This window comes from Phalacrocorax carbo, chromosome 3 (assembly GCF_963921805.1).
Source record: "Phalacrocorax carbo chromosome 3, bPhaCar2.1, whole genome shotgun sequence".
Taxonomy (NCBI): Eukaryota; Metazoa; Chordata; class Aves; order Suliformes; family Phalacrocoracidae; genus Phalacrocorax; species Phalacrocorax carbo.
Window position 1 is genome coordinate 82,374,493 of NC_087515.1, and position 24,079 is coordinate 82,398,571.

At 34.8% G+C, this 24,079-nt stretch overlaps 1 protein-coding gene across 1 annotated transcript in view; it reads right to left on the reverse strand.

The window, feature by feature from the left end:
- GRIK2 (glutamate ionotropic receptor kainate type subunit 2) overlaps window positions 1-24,079 on the reverse strand; it is a 417,871-nt gene that overhangs the window by 16,046 nt on the left and 377,746 nt on the right. The window contains exons 14-15 of the mRNA XM_064447555.1: window positions 22,170-22,395; window positions 3,626-3,876 (exon numbers count right to left, since the gene is read on the reverse strand). Of these exons, the coding sequence (XP_064303625.1) occupies window positions 3,626-3,876; window positions 22,170-22,395 (477 nt within the window). The remainder of the gene's footprint in view (window positions 1-3,625; window positions 3,877-22,169; window positions 22,396-24,079) is intronic.

Sequence of the window (24,079 nt, forward strand, 5' to 3'; positions counted from 1 at the left end):
AGCTAAGATCAGAAACTTCAATTCCTGTTATCCTTACCTTATCAAAACCAAAACGTGTTTAGCACATTTTGCAGAAGGTGTTTGAAATTTTTGTAAACAATTTATTTTGGGCAAGAGTCAACCAGTTAAGTTACTGCCATCTTCAAAGACATAGTTGGTCTCATATACAGGTCACAATTCAGCACTCAGAATTTCTTGTTCAGTAGAATCTGAAGTTGTAAATAAAATACTGTTTTGTATGTAACACACACATATTCACAGCTACTGATGTGTACTTGGGGTCCAGTGCTGCTAACTCCTCACTCGTTGTACCTCGTGAGATAAAGTATCCAGACTGATCTTCCTCAACTCAGTTGTGTAGCTGAGTGGTGATTTACCATGGAAAGTTCAAGTGGTTTTGTTTTCCTTGGGAAATGTATGTAAAATATAAACTAGCATCAATTTATTAATTGGTTTTATTGCTTTTATAGTTGTTTATAAATAATTAACTATTTCAGACGGGCTAATTTAAGTGATGTTATGTTATAATTTCATCGTATAACTCCAGAAATACTTTGTTGGTGTTACTGTTTCAGTAGATTTAATCTAGTATTTGCATTATAGGAAGTCTATGACCAGATCTCCTCTAGTGAAACAAACAGCTAAGGTACACTGACGTGTCCCATTTCACATTTTTTGAAGCACTTAACTGTGTAAAATTTATAAAATCTATGGCTCAATGAGTTTTGAATGGCTATAAATGACAGCAGCATTGAATCCATATATTGTTCTTTTCACATCCATCAGATCTGGATCTTCTACAAAATACTTAGTAAATTAGGACACTCGTTTTTCAAACAAACTAGCCATAGTAAGTATCAGTGACTGACAGTCTAACTGTGATAACAGCCAGGCTTATTTTTGCTTTAGAAAGGTGTCAATAAAAGAGGAATTTCTCTGTGTCTGGAAAGTGTGGTGGCATGAATTAATGTGTGGTATTCTGTTTATTGACATCTGTTTCCCAGAAAGGCTACAGCTAGTGTCACATGTTTCCTTTGGATTTTTGAGCACATCAAGAGCATAGATGTTCTGAAACACTTTGGTTACAAGATGCGACAATATTTAGCAAATAACAAATTTTTTTTCTGCTGCTTTTCTGAGCTCCATTCCTTTCAAGATTTCACTCCTCCAACTAGGTTCACACCAGCCAATCTCTCTGTTTACACGTGCACTCCAGAAGCTTCATCAAAAATGATAAAAACATAACTAAATTATACACTTTAAATCTGCATTGCCTCCCCACTAGAAGTGTAGCTGTATATTTTTTATATATTAAAAATCAGACACACATATTAATATGCCCATTTATATCCCAGGATACTTCATACGTTCGGCAGCTGAAGATATCTGATTTCTTTTTTTTTCCTTGGTTGTTAATATGAACTCTGATCTTCCCTATCTCCAAATGTTGACAAGCATTATACAAATGCCAGAATGATACTTTGATTCTAAAGGGATGAAACTATAAATGCTACCAAAAATAGGTGCCTTTTCTCTCCCTGTGGGATAGCCAAGGCAGCTTTACTTGCATGGTTTACTCATTCCAGCAGAGGCGATGTAGTGACTGGACTCAGATGACGGTACTGCTTAGCTCCCATTTGGCTGGTACTACTCACTCTCCTAGGCAAAGGGGATCTGCTACATTTGGAGAGCAGAGAAGATGTTCACTGAAGGTCTGTGGCTGCTGGGAGAAGTGGGTGAGGAGAGGCTTGGGTAGCCCATGTGTTGGGAATGCTGGCATCATTTTGATGTTAATTTCATTCCATAAGTGAAATTCTACTGAAATTTTACTAGTCTCCTGCCATCAGGGTATGTGGGTGTAGCAGGGAGGGGAGGGAAGAGATTGGTGGCAAGGAGGAAAGAGAGAGGAGAAACCTGACTCTTTCAGCTGTTTGAGATTCACTCCTAAATTTTTACAGTATCTCAATACTTGATGATATGATGAGACCTTTCTGGTACAAGTAATGTTAAAAGGTCAGATACCTCCAGTCATTGCTGTCTTTATCCATCATTAACAAAAAAAAGAAATTTAAAAAGAATAAATAATTAAAAACCCCAAACCAAAACTACAAAACCATTGGGCTTAGAGAAAAAACTCATTAATTAAGAAGTTTCTATTTGCTTCCTCACACAACTTCCAACATGCTGTTATTGTCACATAAGATACGCATTCACATCCTGCAAAATACTGAATTCATGTTACAAGATTATTATCAAAACAGTCTTATTTTTCTAAGCGAGTGTTTGCTAAAAATCCAGAAAAGCTAAACCAAATTATACTGATGTCCGTATAAAATCCATATCCACCTTCGGAGTGAATAAAAATTATTGAGACTTGCACAGGTTACTTAAGTAACTGTTATCTTTTTCCTTGCAAATTCATTTCAGAAACATAGCATTCCAATAGTATGTTAACAGAAAGGAATCAGCCTCTAGTACCATAAAGAAGAGGATCTAAATGGCCCTTTAACAATTTAATAAAAGGTATCCATGTTCCAACTGTGTTTAGGACCTTGTGACCTCACACTGCCTTTGTGTGTATCAGAAAAAAAACTCCTTTAACAATATATTCATAACAGGACACTTGTGTAACAAAAGGCTCCCTCAAATGAAGTGAAAACAAATTGTAAATTTTCTGAATAATAAGTCAAGTTACAAAAATTCACCAGTAGCATCTGGAAAAATACCAATATAAATATAGTTGTTGGATTTACTACCGATTTTATTAAATTAAATTACTAAATAGGAATATAGAAATTGCTGTAGGTAACAAAACCCTCAAAAGGAAAAGAAGAAAAAAAGAAAAAGAGCTAGTAAAATCCAAGAGTTTCTCTCAATTTTTAAAATTCAGAATATGCCATAGAAATAAAATACATAATTTGAGTTTGGTTTTAAACATGGGCATATATATGTAGAGAGATTTATTTATTTATTATGCAAAAATGATAATTCCAACTAGGAATTTCACAAGGTTTTACTAGCATTGGCACAATTATAGTATTGTAGTTGTCTAAATTGCAAGTAAGAACAAATTAACACCAGAATTTTCAAAACTGAGTTGGTTTGAAATTACAGGTCATCATATCAGTAGTAAACCCACCAAAAAAAATCATGCTGATGTAATCTTTTCCAGAGGCTACCAGGACAACTTCGCAATTATAAACTTTAAAGAACATTTCTATAGAGACATTTTTAGATTTTGACTTTGAGCTACAGTTTGTCTTTCGAAAATCACAATTATCTGTAGAAGATTAATTTGTTTCCCATTACAGTTTCGGATTTCTTCTTCATCCATAAAATTAACTGCAGTGAACTTCCAGGAGTAAAAAGCTGTCTTTTTTCAGGCTTGAATAAGAGGAGAAATAGTCACTTGTCCTGAAATCTGGCTACAATTAAACACATTGAAGACAAATTAAAAGCTGTAAATGTAAAACTTTGGGTACTTTGCTGTGATCCTTTGTTATACAGGTACTGCACTATAGAATAAACAATCAGTATGCATCACCTACATTTTGCTAATAAATGCTTAAATTATTATTTAAATACACCATAAATATAAAATAAAGTAGGAAAAGACAATATTTACCTTTTCCAACTGGGCATTTTTTTTTGATTTGTACAAAAACTCCCCCACTGCCACAAAGACAGAAAGCACCAATCCTGCTGCCAGCACGATGAAGATTCCTCCAATATTTTGAACTCCTAAAGCACTGGCCTCTTTACTTTCCTCCTCTGGGCAGCCATTGCCTCTCCACCATTTCTCTTTCATCATGTGGAGTTTGCCCTCCTCTTGCAGCTGAAGAATTGCTATAGTGATCTTGTCTCTATATGGAGAACCTAAAGAGACCACAGGGAACTGATATTGCATGGGGCATATTTTAAAGAAAGTTAGTTATTCCTGATAAGAATAAAATGTAGCATAATGCCACAGAAAAACCTATATCCTCTACAACCATCGCATTTATTGAAAAGCCATTTACACCTCACCACGATCACACTGGTCATACAAATACAAACCCACACATGCACACACATATAAATATATACACAGAAAACTTGATCCAGCTGGTGTTGCCTGTAAGCCAGGCAACTTGATGCAACAAGTCCTGTCTCATTTGGTCCCACAGTCTCAAACTTCTTCATGCCCAACTATTATATGCAGCCAAATAATATTAATCTTTCGATTTCTATCAGGCTTTTAATTATGCTGCAGCAGATTTAGTCTAACATGCATAAATCTACATAAACCTACATAGCTTGTTACCTTAAAGCTAATCCAAGGTCTGATATGTAACGAGCACTCTACACTATTACTTTATTAAAAGAAGAAACAACAATTTATGCTCCAGGACCAAGCCATGAAAGTCTCTATTTGATAGATTGTCAGGCACTTAAGGTACCTTCCAAGCATGCACTTACTTATTAACAGTATCAGGTAGCTATGCATTCAGAAAGATAAGGTTAAGTGTGTTTGAATAACAGGGCTGTAAATTTTCATATTTTAATGTATTTCTTCCTCATAATTCAGTATTTTAAAATGACGTGATAACTTTGCAGCTTTTCAACATTTCAGTATTTCAAGGGGCAGTTCAAAGGGTAGTGTCATATCTTTGTCATCTGCTCTCTTTTTCTTTATATAGTACATGAGGACTTTTCAATGAGTATTTTAAAAAACAACATTAATTAATAATGCCAGTGGAGAATGCTTTTCTTTTCTGAATGTTAGAGAGTAAATCACAACAATTAGAAGTATTTTCTATGTTAAGATTTGTGTAAAGTTTAAGGAGAGTACAAAGCCATCATTTTTCTTCTCCTCCTTCGAAAACAGGAATAAAAGACTCCCAAAGTGGTTAAGAAATCCCAGGGGGGGGAAAAATAGATGAAAAGAGATGGAATTATCTCTTTCATGTGATATGAATGCAATTCTAGAAAGAACCCCTCCTATTTTTCTTTCTGTCATAATAGTGTTACTTACAATGTATAATTTTTACAGTGTTTCCTTTGGCTGAGTAATAACATGCATTTTCATTAACTTTCTGGTTTTTTAAACAAAATCCTCAGCATCCTTTAGAGAGATGCTGCCCATTTGACTATTCATGTCCTGTGATCAACTGTGAAGGAGATGAAGGAATGCATCAGTAGGATAGTTTATACTCTTTACCCTCTTGGCAAACATATTTTCTTTTGGAACTTCTTTCAATTTATTCTTTATTTCTATACCTGTATCTATTTCTATATCTAGAGTTTATCACAAGAAAAAAGCTAATAGCAAAGGGCTGCTGTGCCAGCACGGAAGTTAAATATAGAAAGGACCATTAATTAGAAAACGCTTTAGGCTCTTCCTTTATTCCAGAATAAAATGCATGAAGAACTGGCCTCAAAGTATTTAAGTTGCAAGAACTTGTGCTTTTATCATCTATGCTTAGAAAAGAATTATGTTCTCTACTAGGAGCTAAACTGTGTGTACACAGGACTATAAGAGAAGCAGGAAGAAAGGAAAACATCTCTTTTTTACTCTCTTGTGCATGCAGAGGCCTAAGTCACACCACTCCAGACCATCCCGATTATGCTGAAACTCTGCAAAACCCTGTACTTGACACATTTCTTCAGTCAGATGGAAGAAGGAAAGTGATTAGTCCACAAGAGCCTGGGAAACTGTAAGTGCATACTATAATCTTTTGGGGATATTTTCAGCGTTACACTGCCTAGAAATATTTAACAACAGCAACGTAAATAACATTAGATTCTGAGAAATAATTTTGGACCCAGTTTAAGCCATCTTCTGATCTGACAGGCTGCTTTCTAATTAAACTGATTTGCATTTCATTTCCACACTTTCTATTGGTCTAAATATAGACAGTACCAACTATTCTTCATGTATTATTTATATATTCTAGGGACCAGATTTGTACACATACAGTTCTAGTCCATTTGAAGGGCTTAAAAAATTAATTAACTGAGGAAATCGTAAATAGAAATCATAAAGCACAGGCTAATCCTATCTACATTTAGTTAAGTTTACAAGGATTGCATTAGAAACATGCAGTTAATAGTGATTCAGTTCAACAGTATCACTTACTATTGGTGATTTGCAAAATTTTGCAGAGTTGCGGAGTGGACAGATTACAGGGCCTCTGGTGTTCCTACTGCAATATTTGTATTTGTTATACCTTATTATCTTGTCTTAAAAATGGTAATCTCACAAGTAAGGATCAATGTGGAATGACCAGCATTGCATACTGCTGCTGTTAAATTAAACATTTAAAATTTTATAACCATGAAAAAGCTAGCACTCAGTGCTGTAGTTCTATTCTATTTCAGAATTACTTAGTGATCTAAATTCATTGATTCACATTTTGCAACAAACAATGAGGACACCAAATAATCTGATATTTTCTAAAAAGCCACTTTTATGCTGTTTATACTGATTCAAGTGGTTATTAAGAGAACAAAAGAAGCATAGCAACAATATTATTTCCTAAGCTTTTATTTGCTCCTAGAATTTTTTTCTGATACAAGCTGGATTGTAAGTCCCAGCAATGGAAAATCCACCCAGAAGCACCTGAAGTGCCTAAAAGTATCATGGTCTGATCTGTGGATGATAAAGTTAGCATACGAAAAGAAGAGAAAATAAATAGAGAATATGGACAAGGCATACAGGTTACACTCTGGATGTTAAAACTGTCTTACTTGCAGGAAAGAAAAAAATCAAGACGTAAATATAAAAGATTTTTTACATCTACTGGTAATTTTCACTATCACTCCTACGACGTGACTAAAAAATGAATCAAGCCTTTCCATGAGGTCTTGCAAGAAGCTGTCCTGGTTTTTTTTACATTTTGTTAAAATGGGAAATATTTCATTTAAGAGAATTTACTGTTCAAGATTTTAAAAAAATGAAACCAGAAACTTTAAGATTGCCAGACAATGTATATGAATACATTTGCAAAATAAATATGATACGGATAAGGATAAAGCATTAAAGCAGAAGGAAAGAAAAAAAACAGGAGAGAATAAACCAAAATTCTTCCACGTGAAGAAATGTGAACATCACACTTCAACCTTCAATAAAAAGACAAGCTGTTGAAAAAAATCTTACCAGTCTGTGTAGTCTGGGGAGAAGACTAGGAGGGGACAGCCACAGTGATATTTTAAAATCCATCCCCAGATCAGGGAAAAAGATGAGCACATAATATTCCATTGAGTGCAGAGAAAGGGAGAAGTCCAGTGCAAAAGTACCTAACTTTTTCTTCCCTCTCTTTTGCTGGTTCCTACTGCTTTCATTTCCGTGTCAACTGACAAGCTCTTCTCATTACAAACTGGGACTGGAGGGCCTACAGAACACAATCTATACATTATTTGCTGATCCCAATCTAGTTGTTGTTTGCAGGAATGATAATTTCTGCCAGAAGATTACTTTTAAGACCTCTTTTACAGATTATAGAGACCTTAGTGCCTTCCTATGATTTACAAATTCGATAAGGTATGTAATAATTTCTATCTGTAGTTACCTGCTTATGAAAATGTAAAATTAAAATGAAAACTTGCATGAAATTCAATTGTCTGAAATACCTGTACGAAGTTAAGATAACAAAGTCTCAGAAATAATGCATAGATAAGTTTTCTGCCCTGAGGTCTCAGTATATAAAGATTTATGCACATAATGATATGTTTAATCATAAATTATGAACATATAAGCTTTATGTATTGAGACTTCACTGCATACAGATTAGTATGTTGAAATCCTGCTGATCTCACTGGTTTTGAAAAGGTTTCCTACTACATTATAATTTAGTAAAATCTCCTGCCTGGTTACTCTTAGTCTATTTTACTCATTCTGTCAAATACAAATACATACTGGGACCTGTAGAACTGAATTTGGTCATAAGTAAAAAGGAATAGCAGCATTCCGCTAACTCCATCATTAAGAAAGTGTTAAACCAGGAACTTTTTTGTTTCATCATTCCAGGTGCATTTTACCAAAAGAAATCACTATGAATTGTCTGGTATTTTACAAGTTGGTGTCCATGGGACATAGTTACGTGTTACTTTTGATTTGCTAGACAGAAAAATCCATTCTGAACGCTCCTATACCACTGATAGCATCTTTTGTTCCTGTTACTTTTTCCTTTTGTTACTAAAAAAACCAAGACTATGCTACTTATCTTGCAACATTATTTCCTACTCTGTGCACATGGCAAAAAGCAAAAGAGAGAGGTACCTAGGTAGTTAGGAATGCACCATGATATTCAGTATCTAGGTACAAAATTCAGATCATCAAGAAGTACTTCTAGTACTGAAGTATTTATTGGAAGGAGAAAGCCGCAGGTAGCAGGAAAGACATTTCTTTAATATCTAGGTGTTGAAGCTGTATGTGACTAGTTTACATTGAATAAAGCAACCAATTCAAGTTCTAGTTTTAGCAGTTGAAAGGAAGAAGCACCAAACTCAGCATGGAGGTGTTTGGGATATTTTTGTTTTGAGTGGTTTTTTTTTTCAGCATGAGCCCATTCCCATTGTGGTTACATCAGATTAATCTATCTATCCTAAAGCTAGCTTGGGTACATATACATAAGATGCAGTCATGGTCTCACTCCAGTGTAGGCACATCTGAAATTTCCATAACAATGCTGGCTAACACCATTTATCCTACTGGGGACAGGTGAAATCATTTCAGTCTTAGTATATCTACATTTCTCTGTACATATCTCATAGTTTAGCCCCATCAAGAATCACAGACGAAATGTTCAGCCACCAAACTGACTGCGTGCTTAGCTAAATCATATTTGAAAGTTTTGTTTGTTATATTGTTCTGTTATCTCTGTCCATCAGTTACTATGATGAAGCTTTCCTTTTGTTTTTACAAGACAAAATTTAGCCCAGGCCTATGGAACAGACATTCCTTGCTAGGGGATAACTGGTGATACAGTATGTGGAGTTCAGTTTCTCTTCGGTGTCATGTATACTGGAGTCATAGGCATGATAGAAATAAGATGGAAGGCATTTCATTTACACATAATTGTGGAATAGATGTTTAGACTATAAGCAGCTATGGAAAAACTACTTCCTGCAGCCTCATGCATCACAGGGCCTGAAACACCTTCCAGGAATCTGTGGCATCATCAGCACTCAGTAATAAAGACTGACAGCCACAGTTAAAACATGCCATAGAAAAGGAATAGGCAGCTCAGGGGCATTGGGTATAGGATAAGCACTTACTTTAGCTCCACAGAAATGTTTTTCTTTTAAAAGTCACAGCCAGCTCTGCTCCCTAACTCCATTAACCCTCTCTAATTGGGACGGGAGGGAAGCGACAGAGACAAGGGTCAACATAGCTTGGTTCATTCTTCCTATCTGCGGTTTCAAAAGTCTCCAAGCAGCACATGAAGAAAGAAAAGGGATTCTGTCAGTTCCCAGTTCCTGGCTCCACTTTCAAAATAAACTCATTTTCACATAAGAAAAGATCACTGAGGACTCTTTTCCATGTCATGGAGTAATGCCATCACTGTAGCTGGGGACTTGACGGATTAAAATGCTTTGGCAATCATAGGAAGCTAGTAATGCCCCACAGTGAACTGAAGAGCAACAAATCAAAAGAAAAGGCAACAGTTCCTGCAAATTTGACACGGGAGCAGATCCTCCTTTATCCCAAAATCTGGATCTCAGTTTAGCTCCAAGTAAATACGCAAAGCTCACCAATTTAAAAAAAAAAAAAAGCGCCACTGTAGCAAAATTAGCCACTTAGGTAAGTAGCAATTGGCCAGATATTTTTAAAAGTATAGAAAAAACCTGAGATCGTTGCATTATAACCAGGAGATGGATGTGGATTCTAAATGTGGCTTTAATAACAGGCTTTATTTGTCATGTTAAGTGAAACACTTTTTCCTACTTCTTAGCTCTGTGCCTCACAGCAAATTTGTTGGTTTATATTTATGAAATGATGGGGCATTACAGCATTCTTACCTCTAAGGTACATATGAATTAACAGCAAAGCATCCCAGACACAAAGTTTAAACACACTTCCCAAGTATACTGAAAAGTGCTGTATTAATAAACTTTGAGTGGACATCCATCTTTTTAATGCAGAAAGGTGTGAAAGTCTTGGTTTTGACACCCCGAAATACAAATAACATTTATATACATTTCCTATTCATTTATGATTAATGCATTAAAATATAAGATAGATTTAAATATTAATAAAAAGAATACTTCTTGCTCCTCTACCAGCTGTCCTTCTACTTCCTTATGGACTAGGCTCAAGGACTTTTAGACTTCTGGGCATGAAGAAATTTTTTTCAAAGTTCTTTAAATACTCCATATGTTGTGAATAATATTGGGAATAAATACTAAAGTCACAGGTCTAATACAAGAAATACTTGCAACTTGAATTTAGTTGTGCTGCATATACATTAGATTTCCCACTCTTGTCTTTCTGATTAAATATATAACTTTGAATTTTACTGTTGTTTTCCGAAGGATGTATCAGGACAAAATATTTATCAGGATGGGTTAATGCTTCAGTTCTTCCTGATTCTGATTGTTAACCACGACACTTCATGATAAATTAAGATAATCGTATTGTAAAATTAGATATACTGTAAACATTAAATAGTCATTAAGTTGCAGTTACTACAATGGAAAATCCTCAGTAGATGTTTACAGCAGCCTAAGCTACCCCATATCTAATGAAAACTGCAAACATTCAAAGCAAAATCCAAACCAAAGCTGTTCACTATTCCTTTTTATATATGTGTGTGTATATATATATTCACCTTTGAGCTACATGTGTGGCTTGGAAAAGACAAGTTGCTGGTTAGAGGCAGGAAACATTTTAAATCAGTATTTTATCCCAAATGTAATCAAAACGCTTTCACAAGAGGTGTGTGCTCTAATTGTTTTCACTTCTCCCCAGTCATAAACATTCCCAACACATGCCAATTTCTGGTTGTTTCTTTATAGAACTGTCATTAAAAAGTTAACGTAGGTTTATAAAGCTGAAACGTAACCAAGAGGGATCATGTAGCTGAGATTAACTTTGTATACTATTTCTCATAATTTTCTAGCTATAAAGATACAACATAATTGATATCAAAATTAGATGAACACAGGGGAGATTTAGGACTACTATAGCCATTCATAAATTCTTGTGTTCGTAAGTACTTATGGTTTTAGGACTGGAAAGTGGACATCTTTTAACATATTAATTTGTAACTAGCTTAAAGCATATCTACCCTCCACAGTGAGAAAATTATGAAAAAAATGTATGTATAATGTTTGCCTATAATTAATAATTTAAATAAGATATAATGATAACAGGTTTAATAGTTAATATACACCATTTTTCTCTAATTCTTTTTGTAGAACCAAGATAGCCTTAACAGAATAAAGGCTTTTTTTTTTTTACTATATTAAATACTCAGGTCATTATTACATAATTGTATTAGACATGCATATTATATTCTCTTTTTTTCTTTTTTTTAAACACAGTTAGTTTGCTCAGCCCCTCCTCAAACCATCATTGTAAACAGCTCTAAACCATGCCTTTCAGATTAAATACTGAATTCAAACAAATGAAAGCAATTTTTTTCATAGACTTTTCCTGCATTGTAACATCACAGACAGTTTGAAAATGTCATAATCATAATACACTATTATCTCTCTACCACTGTTGAACTGTGCACCTGCCAAACAGGAAGATACTGTTGTTGAAAACTGTACTGAGAAAATCAGTGATATTATTTTTACCACAGCTGAAAGTATTTTGTATTTATACAGTGCTTTTTTTTTTCCAATAAAAGGTTCTTCAATACAAAACACCTGTATCACTCACGTACGAATGGTTTGCAAATACAGCCTCCTTTGTGGGAAGTATTTTTCTAACACTACACAGCAATAAATAGCTGAATTAAGGAAGTCTAATGAAATGTTACATGTAGTCCTGCTATGTGCGAAGATTTTGGGCAGGGAGACAAGAGTAATTTCAAAGACAGAAAAAGTGTTAAGGTCATAACAAAAGTATCCAGACCTGAAAACCCAGTTCATACTTTTGTAGAACACCCCAATCCCCTACCAAGCTCTCAGAGAAATTCTGAGAACAACAAATGTCAGTGTTTTGCCATTAGCTGTTTCATCATGGGTGAGGTATGAAGTGGCCGTGGGTACATCTAACTGCAGCGTCGTCTTAAATCTGGGCAATATTTATTTAAGCTATTAAAAAAAAAATTAGACCTTCGGAGCTGTCAGGATTTCTAAAGTCTCATGTTGCTTTTATAGGTGATGATAAGAAGTTTCAGCTGCTACTGTTCTATTAAGTGATGTTCCATATATTTCTAAACCCTCTGATAAATAAGAGAAGCTGGCTCTTTGAGGTTATACATGCAGCTTTCTGTTCCCAAATTTGATTTACAAGGTTAAAGTGACTCTAGAGGCAAGGCAGTCAGTTCTTGGTTGATCTTTGGGAAGAGGAGGCATCATCTAGCTGTGCGCATTATATATACAGCGAGAATAAGAAGCCTCAACTATTCAAACAGTGCTTAAAACCACTGGCTTTCATTGTTTCACTCACTGTGCTTTTTTATATAATGTTTTAATAATGTCTTTGCTTCAGTTACATCTGTTCAATAAATTCCTGCTAGAAACCTCTTCTCTAAGGCAGAGTCTGCTCGCAACAGCTACCGGACATTAAGTGTTTTGGCAATTCTCTTTTCATACAAAGCTCAGTCTCTTAGCCTGCCTCTCAGATAGTGCTTCAATATGGTCATACTCCTGAGGCAACTACAAAAACCAGTTCTTTCATCAAATGTGTTAGCTACACAGTCCTATATTTCAGCAACAATAAATTAACTGCTCAAGCAGTTGAAATTCTCAAATCAATTTCAATACATGGTTTGACCTGCATAAAAATAAATAATTTGCACCTATTTTTTGTGTATTATGTTCAACTAATGAAGACAAATGTATTAATTTGCTTTACTTACAGAACTGAAGCTCAGCACTTTTATGCATATATAAGTGATGAATATTACAGTTGAAATTACACGAAGGATTACAGATTAAGTGCAGGCAAGCAGAAGAAAAAGGCCTCCTGTGTTGGTACATGGTTTCCTATTTATTTCTATAGAGAATAGAGACAGAGCTGTTTATACGTCTCACCTCCAAGGGCTGGTAAAAGTGCTCATACTATGTAATTTGTATGGTCCAAATGTAATAAGTAGCTTCAACAGAACTAGGGTGTCTTAACAAGAAAATCAAATGATTGCTTAGAATTATTTTTTTTTAGTGTTTTAAAGTTTGAAAACTATGGGCAGGGGACAATAATTTTACATTCAGTATTGAAGACCAAAGTGCAAAAACTGCACAGTGTGCATTACACTTATTATTTGAAATTACCTGATAATGTATAACATATACATAAACACATATGCATGTTTTCTGTGTAGACAGAGTGCTGGAGTGTAATATTGAAATTTTTCTCCAGGATCAGTGCTTTACAACAGGTAACAGACAAGGATAACTCAGATACCTTCAGTGTCCCTCACAATGTAAACAGAAAATAGCTGCAGAGTCTGAAATCTCAGCAATGACTAAATTGAAAGCCAGCGTTGACTGTTTGGTTTAGTACTTTACAGAGAAAATATAGGAATACATTTTCAGCAATGCAAATTTTAAACTTCAGAATTGTTCAGTATTTTCAGATACGTAGAATTTGGTTTCAGTTACATTAACCAAGTGCATTGGAGACAAATTTGGGAGACTAAATTGACACATCATTTACCTCTTATTCCTTTTAATTTTAGAACCACCCACCTTTCGAAACATTCACGCATAATTTACACCTGTGGCTTTGTTAGTTTTACATCAATATATTTAAACATAGATGTGTAAAAAGGATAGACCTGTTTACCAGTCAGTGTCAGACACAACTGAGCCACTGCAAGCGTAGAAGCAAAGCAAGATCTCACTAACTGTATCTGTGGAGCCTAGGGTGTTCTTTTTCTTTTTCTTGTATTTCTTCAAATAAAGCAACATATGATTCTGATTTTAGAAAATTGTGCAATATTTAAGAGAAGTAATGGAAATATTTTTTAAAAAAACCTGCCTTGTTTCTTCTGGGAAGAATGTCTAAAATTATGTTCTGTATTGATCACTGACTGCCAAATGTACAAATTAATTGAAAGGAATGTGCCAGTCATTCTCAGTGCCAGTTATTGTGCTCAATGTCATTGTTTTCTAGTCTTGCCTGAGATTTAAGGAAAGTTTTTAAAACACGCCTCTTCAAAACATGTCACCTTTTCAGTTTGGTGGAGGTGTGAAAACAGAATAATGTTAGGACACAGAAAGCAGCCCTAGCTACAGTAGGTGCTTAACTTCAGAACTCATTATCATTATGATACTCATCTGTGTCATAACCCTACTCCCTTCAGAAGAATCTACAACTGCAGGATTGCCATACTATACGTTCTCATTCAATCAGAACTTAAATAGACTGCCCCCTACTTTGGTGGTGGCTATAATGTTTGACTATGGATAACTATGTCTTCAATTCTGAGAGTCATTTTTAGGTAATTTCTGGCAAACAGAAGGCTTTCTATTCATACTTTAGTCTCTGTTAAACTGGACTTCATTTTACCACAGTTATGGGTAGCACCTAGAGCAGGAAAAATTTCTAGCACCACTGTGTTCTAAATACATAATAAAATAATAGTTTTCTTTACTAGAAAACATACAGGGCATTTGTTTAAAATATTAATTTGCATGTAGTTCATATTCTAAGTGTAGAAACTGCTTAACAAAAAAAAGCTAATTCAGACATGTAGCTGTAGAATTCAAAGCTTTGGTGTCTTAAAAGCTAGATAAAACATGGGAGGCAACATCCTACACAACTATAGGATGATGAAGTGTTATTCTTACACTTCCAGGGCATTTACTCTGATGTTATCTACTTTTTATTTTACAGGCAAGCTCCAAAAGTAAACTAATTTTTAGATTATTACAAAACCAGGCTGCAAATCTCTGGAATGATAAATGCAGCAAGGGAGGAGGCTGAATGAATTCTAAGAGGAGAGTTAAGGCTATTTTGAGATCATCTTCATAATATCTTTTTTCATTTTCTACTGCATATTTAGGAAATAAGTAATTTATTTGTTCATATTTTTACTACATTGTTTTAATCTTTGAAATTACAAGCTTCTATTAAAAACTTTTGGTTTTAAGTAATTTATATTACCCATTGTGCCTCATTCAAAATTTTCTATATTTGGAAAATGCACTTAAATAAAAATGGTAGGTAATTAAATATTTTGCAAAATACCTACATTGAGAACATGATCAGGTTAGTTAAAATTTTTCAATATTATAAAATAAAAACTTTTATTGTGAATATTTTTTCTAGGTCACTCCCTAGAGGCAGAATAAGTAATATAATCAGCCAAACCTATCAGTGTTATTGGATACAACATGGTAATTGTTATACATGTGCTCATTAAACTATTTGTTTAAATTCTACTTGAATCCAGCAGCCTATCACTGGGGTAGGAAGAATACTATTGTACTGGATTTATTAATGGCTTGGATAAATATAAATAATTCATGAAGTCATATTCCTAGAGAAGATATGAAATAGCAGATCATAAATTACTGCCTGAAACCCTTTTTTTTCTGCAGTGAAATCTTTAATTTAAGTGAGTGGAGTGTGAAATACTCTTTCTAGATTCTATGTCTGATGAAATTACATGAATATTACTGTCTTCAAAATGTGCTTACTCCAAACATTTAATTACATGCTACACAGCTGACTGAAATTAAAAAAAAAAAAAAGAAAAAAAAAAAAGGGAAAGCCAACCCCAATCTTGGCTCTGATTTGCTAAAAATAAAAGATCTGAATACCTAAGTAAAAAAAAAAAAGTTAAGACAAAGTACATTGTGCAAAAGTATGTAAATAAATTTCCATGTGCAAGTGATCTGCATGTTACATTATTTGGCCAAATAGACTTTTAGGAAGTCATAGGTGAGTTGGAAGAATTTCGAGAATCTTTAAGAACAATGCACTGTAAAAGATGTATTTTTTCTCTAAGAGATAAAAATGCTTGTAAACAAAAGACATTTTATTTGATATATCATTAGAATCTACATAAAAGAGAACTTCACTAAAAATGGGACCTCTGCATTAATAGAACATGAAAGCCTTGAGATTTTGTTTCATCCTTTGAACTGAAGTGAGTATACTGATATCTGGGGCCTGCAGCCAATGCATCTCTGCTGCAAGGCTGTTTACTATATTCATACACTTTTCTTTTTGACATGGGAGGAATGACTTGTTTGTATCACCTTAGCTGCCAGTCTTCTATCGTGAATATATAAATATACACTATGCATATATATTTTATGTACTAACATGAGTAAATTTTCATACCTGGATCTGTTTTACTATTGCAAGTTATTGCAGCTTTGTATAATGGGTAGTTCCATAAGTCTTAGCTTGGCAGTTAAATGTTGGTAGCTTTATCCACTTAGTATGTTGACCCCAAATTACATTGTTTAATTTCATTCATATCCCGAGAGTTGTATTTTATCCTCAAGTACAGTGAACAGTCTCTATGTAGTTGGAGGAGTGCAAATTTATTTTTTTACAATTTTTAAGCTAACAATTAAACACCTGAGCCTCAAATCCTTTCCATCATTTTTCAGGGCATCTTGATAGTCCATCAGCATGGAAAGATCAGGGACACAAACAGTGATACACTGTAGCAGGAAAAGTCATAGTTTGATCAAAGCAAGGAGAAAGCAAGTAAAACAACTAGTAAACATGAAGAGAGTCCTGTAACGGATTCACCTGCTGTGTTTTGTAACAGAGATATTAATAGCACAATTGATTCTCTCGTAATAACTGCACAGGAAGAAAGCATAAAAAATGTGTATTTCACCTTTCTCTCGAACTGTTTTTTTACCTCATCATTATCAGATATTATAGGAACATCACTGCTATACAGCTAAAGCCCCCTCTTCATCTAATTCTGTAACTTTCCACAGCTCAACCATCACAGAGAAACAGCACAGAAATGACTAGCCCTAATTTCTTATATGTACCATCTCTCTCAAACACCACTTTCTACTTTGTATTCCTTAAGAGTTAGAAGAAATATATGCAAGTTTTTAAGATTACTTACACCTACCATTTTTCATTTTCAAAATGTCAAAAGCATTACTTTGCATGTATCTCCACACATACAGAGTTTGGCATATACAGGATGGTCCTTATTTGCCACATAAGTGCAGATCATCTGAAAGGTGCATGCTCAGTAGATCTGTTCATATGGAATGGGTTTGACATATACACTTGTCAGCCACTTATGTACTCCAGGTTCAACACAGAAGCAACTGGCAATTCAACAGAAAATGTGCCCAAGCCAGATGGAAAGTAGCCTGCTGTCTAACACGCTGAAGAGAAAAAGGAATTTGGAAAAGAAATAAGAACCTGAAATCACCCCAGGGAGATAAAGACATGCTTTTTTCCAGGAGATTATTTCAAATGTTTCTTCCAATTTGAGAGGAAAAAGTAAGAAAAAGTGATAAGTTGCTTTGCAGACCATGAAGGCCTTAATATAGAGTGCACAGAAGCTAAATTTTTAACCTTTCATGAGGTTCACTTCACATTAACAATGATGTTAATAAATACTCATTATGGAAAATAGCATTAATCACATAATATTACTGTGTTTTACAGTACGTTAACCATAGGAAAACCATATTAACTGTTTCAGTAGGGTATGAAATGTATATTGCTGGATAGACTAGGTTTTCTTGGAAAAAAAGTTAAACTTTATGGTTGATAAGAAGACCGTAAGCATGTGGAAGTAGAATAAACATTTAGGAAACCTTTGCAATGGCAAATTTATCCCAACTGAAATTTATGAAAGAACAAACAGAATTTTAAACACCTTTATCATGCATGATATTGAAAACTACTGAGGATGATAATTAAAACTTTAGAAGATCTTTCATTAAAAGCAGACGCTATTCTGCATACACAAAGGGTTTGTTCTCTCTCTCCCCCTCGCCCCCTTTATTTGTTTGCATTCTGTGTCTTTTCTCTCTCTTTCTCTGTCTTATTGCCTCCGTTCCTCCCCTCCTTCTTCCCTTGAATATCAACCTGGGGTGATGAAGTCTATGCCCACACAAAGCCAAATTCCAACCACAAATACATAATTGTACATGATACATATTCATATATTTATTATTAGAAACAAACTATATAGCGTACTTCAAGCTTTATGCATGTTAACAAAAGTTTTCCTATCTACCAGATTCATTGATGAAGAACACAGGATCAGCAAAACAGTGCCTTCTAATAGGTCATGCCAGAGTAAAGCCAGTACAAAACCATGGCATGCAGAGATTCAAACGAAGCAAAAAGCCCAAGTGTTCTCTAGTGAAGCAAGTGTTGCCCTCTTGGTTACAAAGCTATAAACGAAGTTGCAAAGTTGGAAAGTAAAACGAAACAAACACAACCCCATTTACAAACAGGTTCTGCCTTATCTGCTCCAAAGTATCAGCTGCTGTCAAACGCCTCATCCCAGGTCTGTTCTTCCCTTGTCTTTTCACTAGAAATGAAGTATTTCTACAATAGCACCAGAGGTGGCTGACTGAAAATAAATTCAAGTATATACAAGACTGTTACCCTAATTTATAAACATGTTTCACAAGAATCTTTCATTGTATTTATAACCTATCAAATACACTATCTCTAGTTTATTTTTCAGTGCTCCAGGTGTCCTATGTGACAAATTAAGTAAAGCTAAGAGCAAAGATATCATACAGAATGCTGCCTTGCACCTATTCCATAATCTCCAATTTCCTTCACCAAGGCTACATTTCAGCAAGCTAAACTTTGTTTACTTCACTAATGCTTTTAAAAGAATTAATCATGTAAACTGCTTCTTCAATGTGGTTGGAAGGAGCTGATACCCATACCCATGCACTGCCTGATCTGCTGGATTTTTCTCCTCATCTTGTGCAACTTTCTTTCTCTGAATTTAAAACATTCACATAGTGAGCAGAGACCTTTTACTGTAGTACTCCAGGCTGGTGCTATATCTGGGTGATTGCATTTTCCAGGTGATTATCCTATCATAGAATGCCCTGATAGCATATTTTTTCTGTTAGGAAAGCTTTTAGCTCTTCTGCTTGTAGCTACTTAGAGTCAAGCAAATTATGTTCTCACTAACTATTATTCTATTAGTCTTCAAAAGGAACAAGATCTGTTGCACCTACTTCTTTTGATGCTGTTCTCCAAAAGTAACCATATCCATTCTCTGTGTTCAATATAAGGTCTGTAACAACTGAGTTCTACAAATTTAATCTTAGGTGCAAATATTTCTGCAACTGCAAGCTACTATTTCAGGAGATAAACTGGATATTTTTGTAAATTTGGGGAGAGGACATCTGTATCTTTCAGATACCATGCCTCTAATATGAATAGTTCTGTATTACTCTGCTCAGTGATGTGTTGCTTCCCAAATAGGCACAAGCAGTAACATGTCCTTTGTTTGTGAAACCATTACACTGTAGTTTTCCAAGCACTTGAGAAGTTACTGTTAGGACTGTTAACTCTAAAAACATATTAACCATGTGTGTGTCTACAAACTTCTTTCATAATCATTAAATAATGATGAAAGCCACTTCTGTAGATTTAACCACGTCGTAAGCTCTTTTAAAGACTCCAGAGTTATTTTTTCCTGCAGAAATTAGATTAGCTATAATGCTCGAGTTTATTTTGTATTATCCACTGCTCTGTAAGATTTTTTAGCTTCGATAAAGCAATATATTTATCAAAAACTATTGCGACAGACATTATGTATATGCTTCTTCATAAGGTTTCCTTTCAAATGTGTTTGAACTGTGCATTATTTTAGCAGAGGCTACCCAATCTCTTTCCTCTGAGACTGTGCGGTTAATACACAGGATACAAAACATTTATAAATGATAGTTCTCTGGATAACATTTTATAGATACTGCCCAAACACAGGATTAATCTCTTATTCTTAGCTGTTCTGAGAAAACTCCAGATGTTGTTTTATCGTACCTTCATTTCTTCTGTGAAAACCTTAGTTTGCACCTTATTTGTATTCTGTTATATTTCCTTTTATTAAGGCCTCATCTTTTTTTCATATCCTATTTCAACATCCTGTGCTAAGTTTAACAGTGTTTCAAGTCTTGTTTTACCTCCTTTGATGATCTCTTGATTGCTGCTGGTACGTCCTCTATTTGTTTATTCTTGATTCAAGACAATTGTTAGCTCATAGATCCCTATTAGAAACACTATTATTTCTCTTGACACAGATAATTTGTTGTTACTTGGAATCTTGAATAATGTCCTTGATATGATTCGAAGCTAATGAGAAACAAAACGCACGGTGCCTGTTCTCCCCAAATACAGTAGGGGACAAAGACCAAAAGACAGTTCACTTCCTTGCTTCCTTGCTTCTTTACAACCAATATTTCTTCCTCTAACCTTTAACCCTAGAAGTCTGTTTCTGTCTTTATCATTGCTTTTCATCTGTATTCTCTGGTGTTCATGCTGCTTCTCTGATTTACACAATCAAAATAATTCATAAAAGAGACTGGTCTCTCTGAGTCCTATAACTTTGGCAGTTCCATGGGCACTTGGGTTTCTGGGGCACACTTCAGATGCTTCACAAGTTTGCATGCATCTTGTTACAGGATTTTAGGCAATCACTAAGATTTGATTTTCCCCATACTAAAACTAAATGGAAGGTGGTTTTCACCCTCAAAATGACAAAAGGTTTATATATCAGAAAATACAAGATGCGAAAAAGAGAAGCAGGTCAGAAATCCAATCCCTCTGGCACTTATATGTCTACAAAACATATTCAGCAATATAAGAAGCCACAATAGAAGAGGGTGGAAAAATTGGTATATGGATTAAAACTAGATTCCTAACTGTTCAAAGGCAGAATGAACAGAATCATAGTTTCTACAGATGTCCATTTCATAGGCTATTACTGAAATAAAATTATAAAGTTGTTATTAAAGTCACAGTATCTACAACATATAGGGAAACCTATATTTAATAATACTAGATACCTCTTTATTCAAGATACTCCAGTAAAGTTTATTTCCTAATCTTCCTTACCATGTGCTTGATTTAAAGTACTAGACAAAACTTTCCTCACACAATGATTTAGTGTATACTATTAACACATATAAAATCAGTACCAAATGTAAGACCCGAGAAAAACATAAAACACATTCACATCAACCACAAAGTGATAAATTCTTCTTAAAAATGAAGTTAAAATAAGTATTGGCCTTGCAAAGAAGTCAGCAGAACAATCATACAACATTAAATTGGATCACTGTGCAGTACTGACAGAGTCTTTGTGCCACACCATTTTTTACTCCCATCTATTCTGAAATCTAAAGCCAGATCCTCAGCTCATATCCTTCAAAAAACCACTGCGGTCAATGGAACTCAGCACCTCAGCGCTTGCTGAATCCCATCCTGTGGATTCTAGTAGCCAAATTAATGTCTGTAGTTAGCTTCTAATCTTGCAACTAAAGTTTTGCACTTAGTCAAGAACACATGACCTGGAAATATTTACAAGATTGAAATTGCTCTGCAAAACTGTATTCCGCAAGGTTAATTCAGTATTTCTTTTGTCTGTGGATTATAAGTGGGATGTTATGGAGTCTTCCCTCCTCTTTTAAGAACCTCAGTGGTTAGTCCTCTCAGTATAGAAGCATTATTCCCATTTGCTAATGCAAGCCTTGTACTACTAGCATCTCATTCTCTAAAGAGATCAACATTTTAAAAATATTTTTTAATAAAGCGCTGTGAAAAGTACTTGTTGAACACATGGAAGTCACCATGTAAGAGAAACACATCAAAAGAAAACGTCCATTCTTTTTAGAAAATAACTATTTTTTTTTCTGTTTAGAAAATTGAGTAAAATCCATAAATGTTGATATAATATGTAATGTTTTCTCCAGGTGGGGAGAATGAGAAAAAATGTTGGCAGTGTAGAGAAAGCAACAGTGTATTGGAGGTTTTCTATGCTGCTGCAGCAACAAAGATTAATGAACAGAGAACACATGGTTGACATATCACCTACCCATGGGAGTTCCAACGCCGTAACCTTTTGAGTCTATCAGGCCTCCAATCTGTGTTAGGTTACAGTTCCGCTGTGTGACAAACTCAATGGTTGTCGACTCCATTAAAAATGCATAATCAGAGGTAAGCACACGCTGGATACCTTCTTCATTACTTTTGACAAGTACTGACTGCCTCCTGCTACTCATGAAGGCCCACATCTTGTCGTAAGTGGAGATTTTGGATTTCTGGAAGACAATTATTAGATGTAACATGAATAAGAATAATATAAGAGTGAAAGCAAATACTCAGTTTGCACATTGCTCTCTCATAGTATTTTATTACATGTCAGGTTTTACCAAGGCATTCTTCTAACGGTGCCTGTACCTTTCATCTCATCTGTACCTCTCATCTTGTCTGTATGAAACAGAACAACTGGACAGATTCTCAAGAAAATGCACAATATTTGTTGATTATCTGGTTTTTATTATTTATATGCTTTTATATAGGATGAAGCCCTACAAATGTTTGACATCAGTGGAAAACTATTAAGTATTTCACTGTAACCAAGTTCATCAACAATGTTGGTGAATACTTCGGGAGAATCTGTGGATTCTGGCACATCTGAAAGTTTTACTCTTATATCAACTACTCAGCTACTCCTGAGTGATTCTGAAAATCTTATGCACAGTGTGGCAACATGAAGTAATCGAAGCACTTACAGATGGCAGTATATGGAAAAAAGAGTCGTGAGGGAGAGGGCAGCAAACATTTTACCCATGGTACGCTTCAAAAATACTTGGAGAAAGATTTTGTGTAAGAGACAGTATTACACTCTGGTCACAGTAATATTAGCTTGCCATTCAGAAATTGATTACTAAAAGTCCTAAAAATGAGTATGTGTTTTCTGCTTTAATATTCCCAGAATACCAAGCACTGTTGTGATAACAAGAGGGAGACAGTTTGGGACAAAGGAGCCAGTAGTTTGGCACAAAGTGATGCTGGGCAACTAAAGAAGAGTTGCTTCCTTTCTTTCACCTCAGCTTCTTTAAAAAAAGATATTACCTTCCTCTGTCTTTGTAAAACAGTGCTTAAGAGATCATAACCACTGGATAAACTGAAGGTATTACAAGTACTGAACATTTTATATCACATTTGCCCCATCTGTTTAATAACGTTTCAAACTCAAGATATATCAGAAAATGTTCAGTAATGTTAAATCTTGCCTAGTAAATAAAATGTAGAAATACAGCATGAGAACTAGTATAATCAGACTTTTTAAGGAGTCTTTCATCTTTTAATGTCAGCCTTAAACATAACTCTGCCATCAGCTCCGGTGGAGATACTAAAAAAAGGCTGACACTACAAACCTTTCTGAAGTTCAGCTGATTGGCAACCATAAATTCTGCCCCAGAGGAGAATTAGCAGCTTAACTGGAAAAGAGCATTATTTATCAAAAAAGATGACCTTGTCCCCCTGCTGAGATACAATCCAAGAGTTTTTTCACTCTGCCTGGGGATTTAGTAAATCAAGCATTTGAACTAATTCTAGTATCAATGTTAACAAAACTGAAGACTTTTAGGACTCCGCATGAATATGTTACTGTACTGAACACAGTCTGTGGCTGACTGCAAAAGATTTTAGTAACCATGAAAGGGGAAATCGTTTTTCTTCAGAATATATTGTGAACACATAGAATAGACAAGATCAAACAGATGTGGTCTCTCCTCATAGGGTTTGTTTTGAAAATCAAATAATTATTGCAAGCATTTAATATTGCACTGGAGCGTAACATACTTTAAGCAATGCACATCTGCCCTGTAGGAATCTAAATTACTATGTAATACAGAAAGGATGGAAAATTAGTGTTTTTCAATGTTTGTAAAATTTTACCAGGAACCTGTATTTAATTCTTTTGACATACAATCTTTA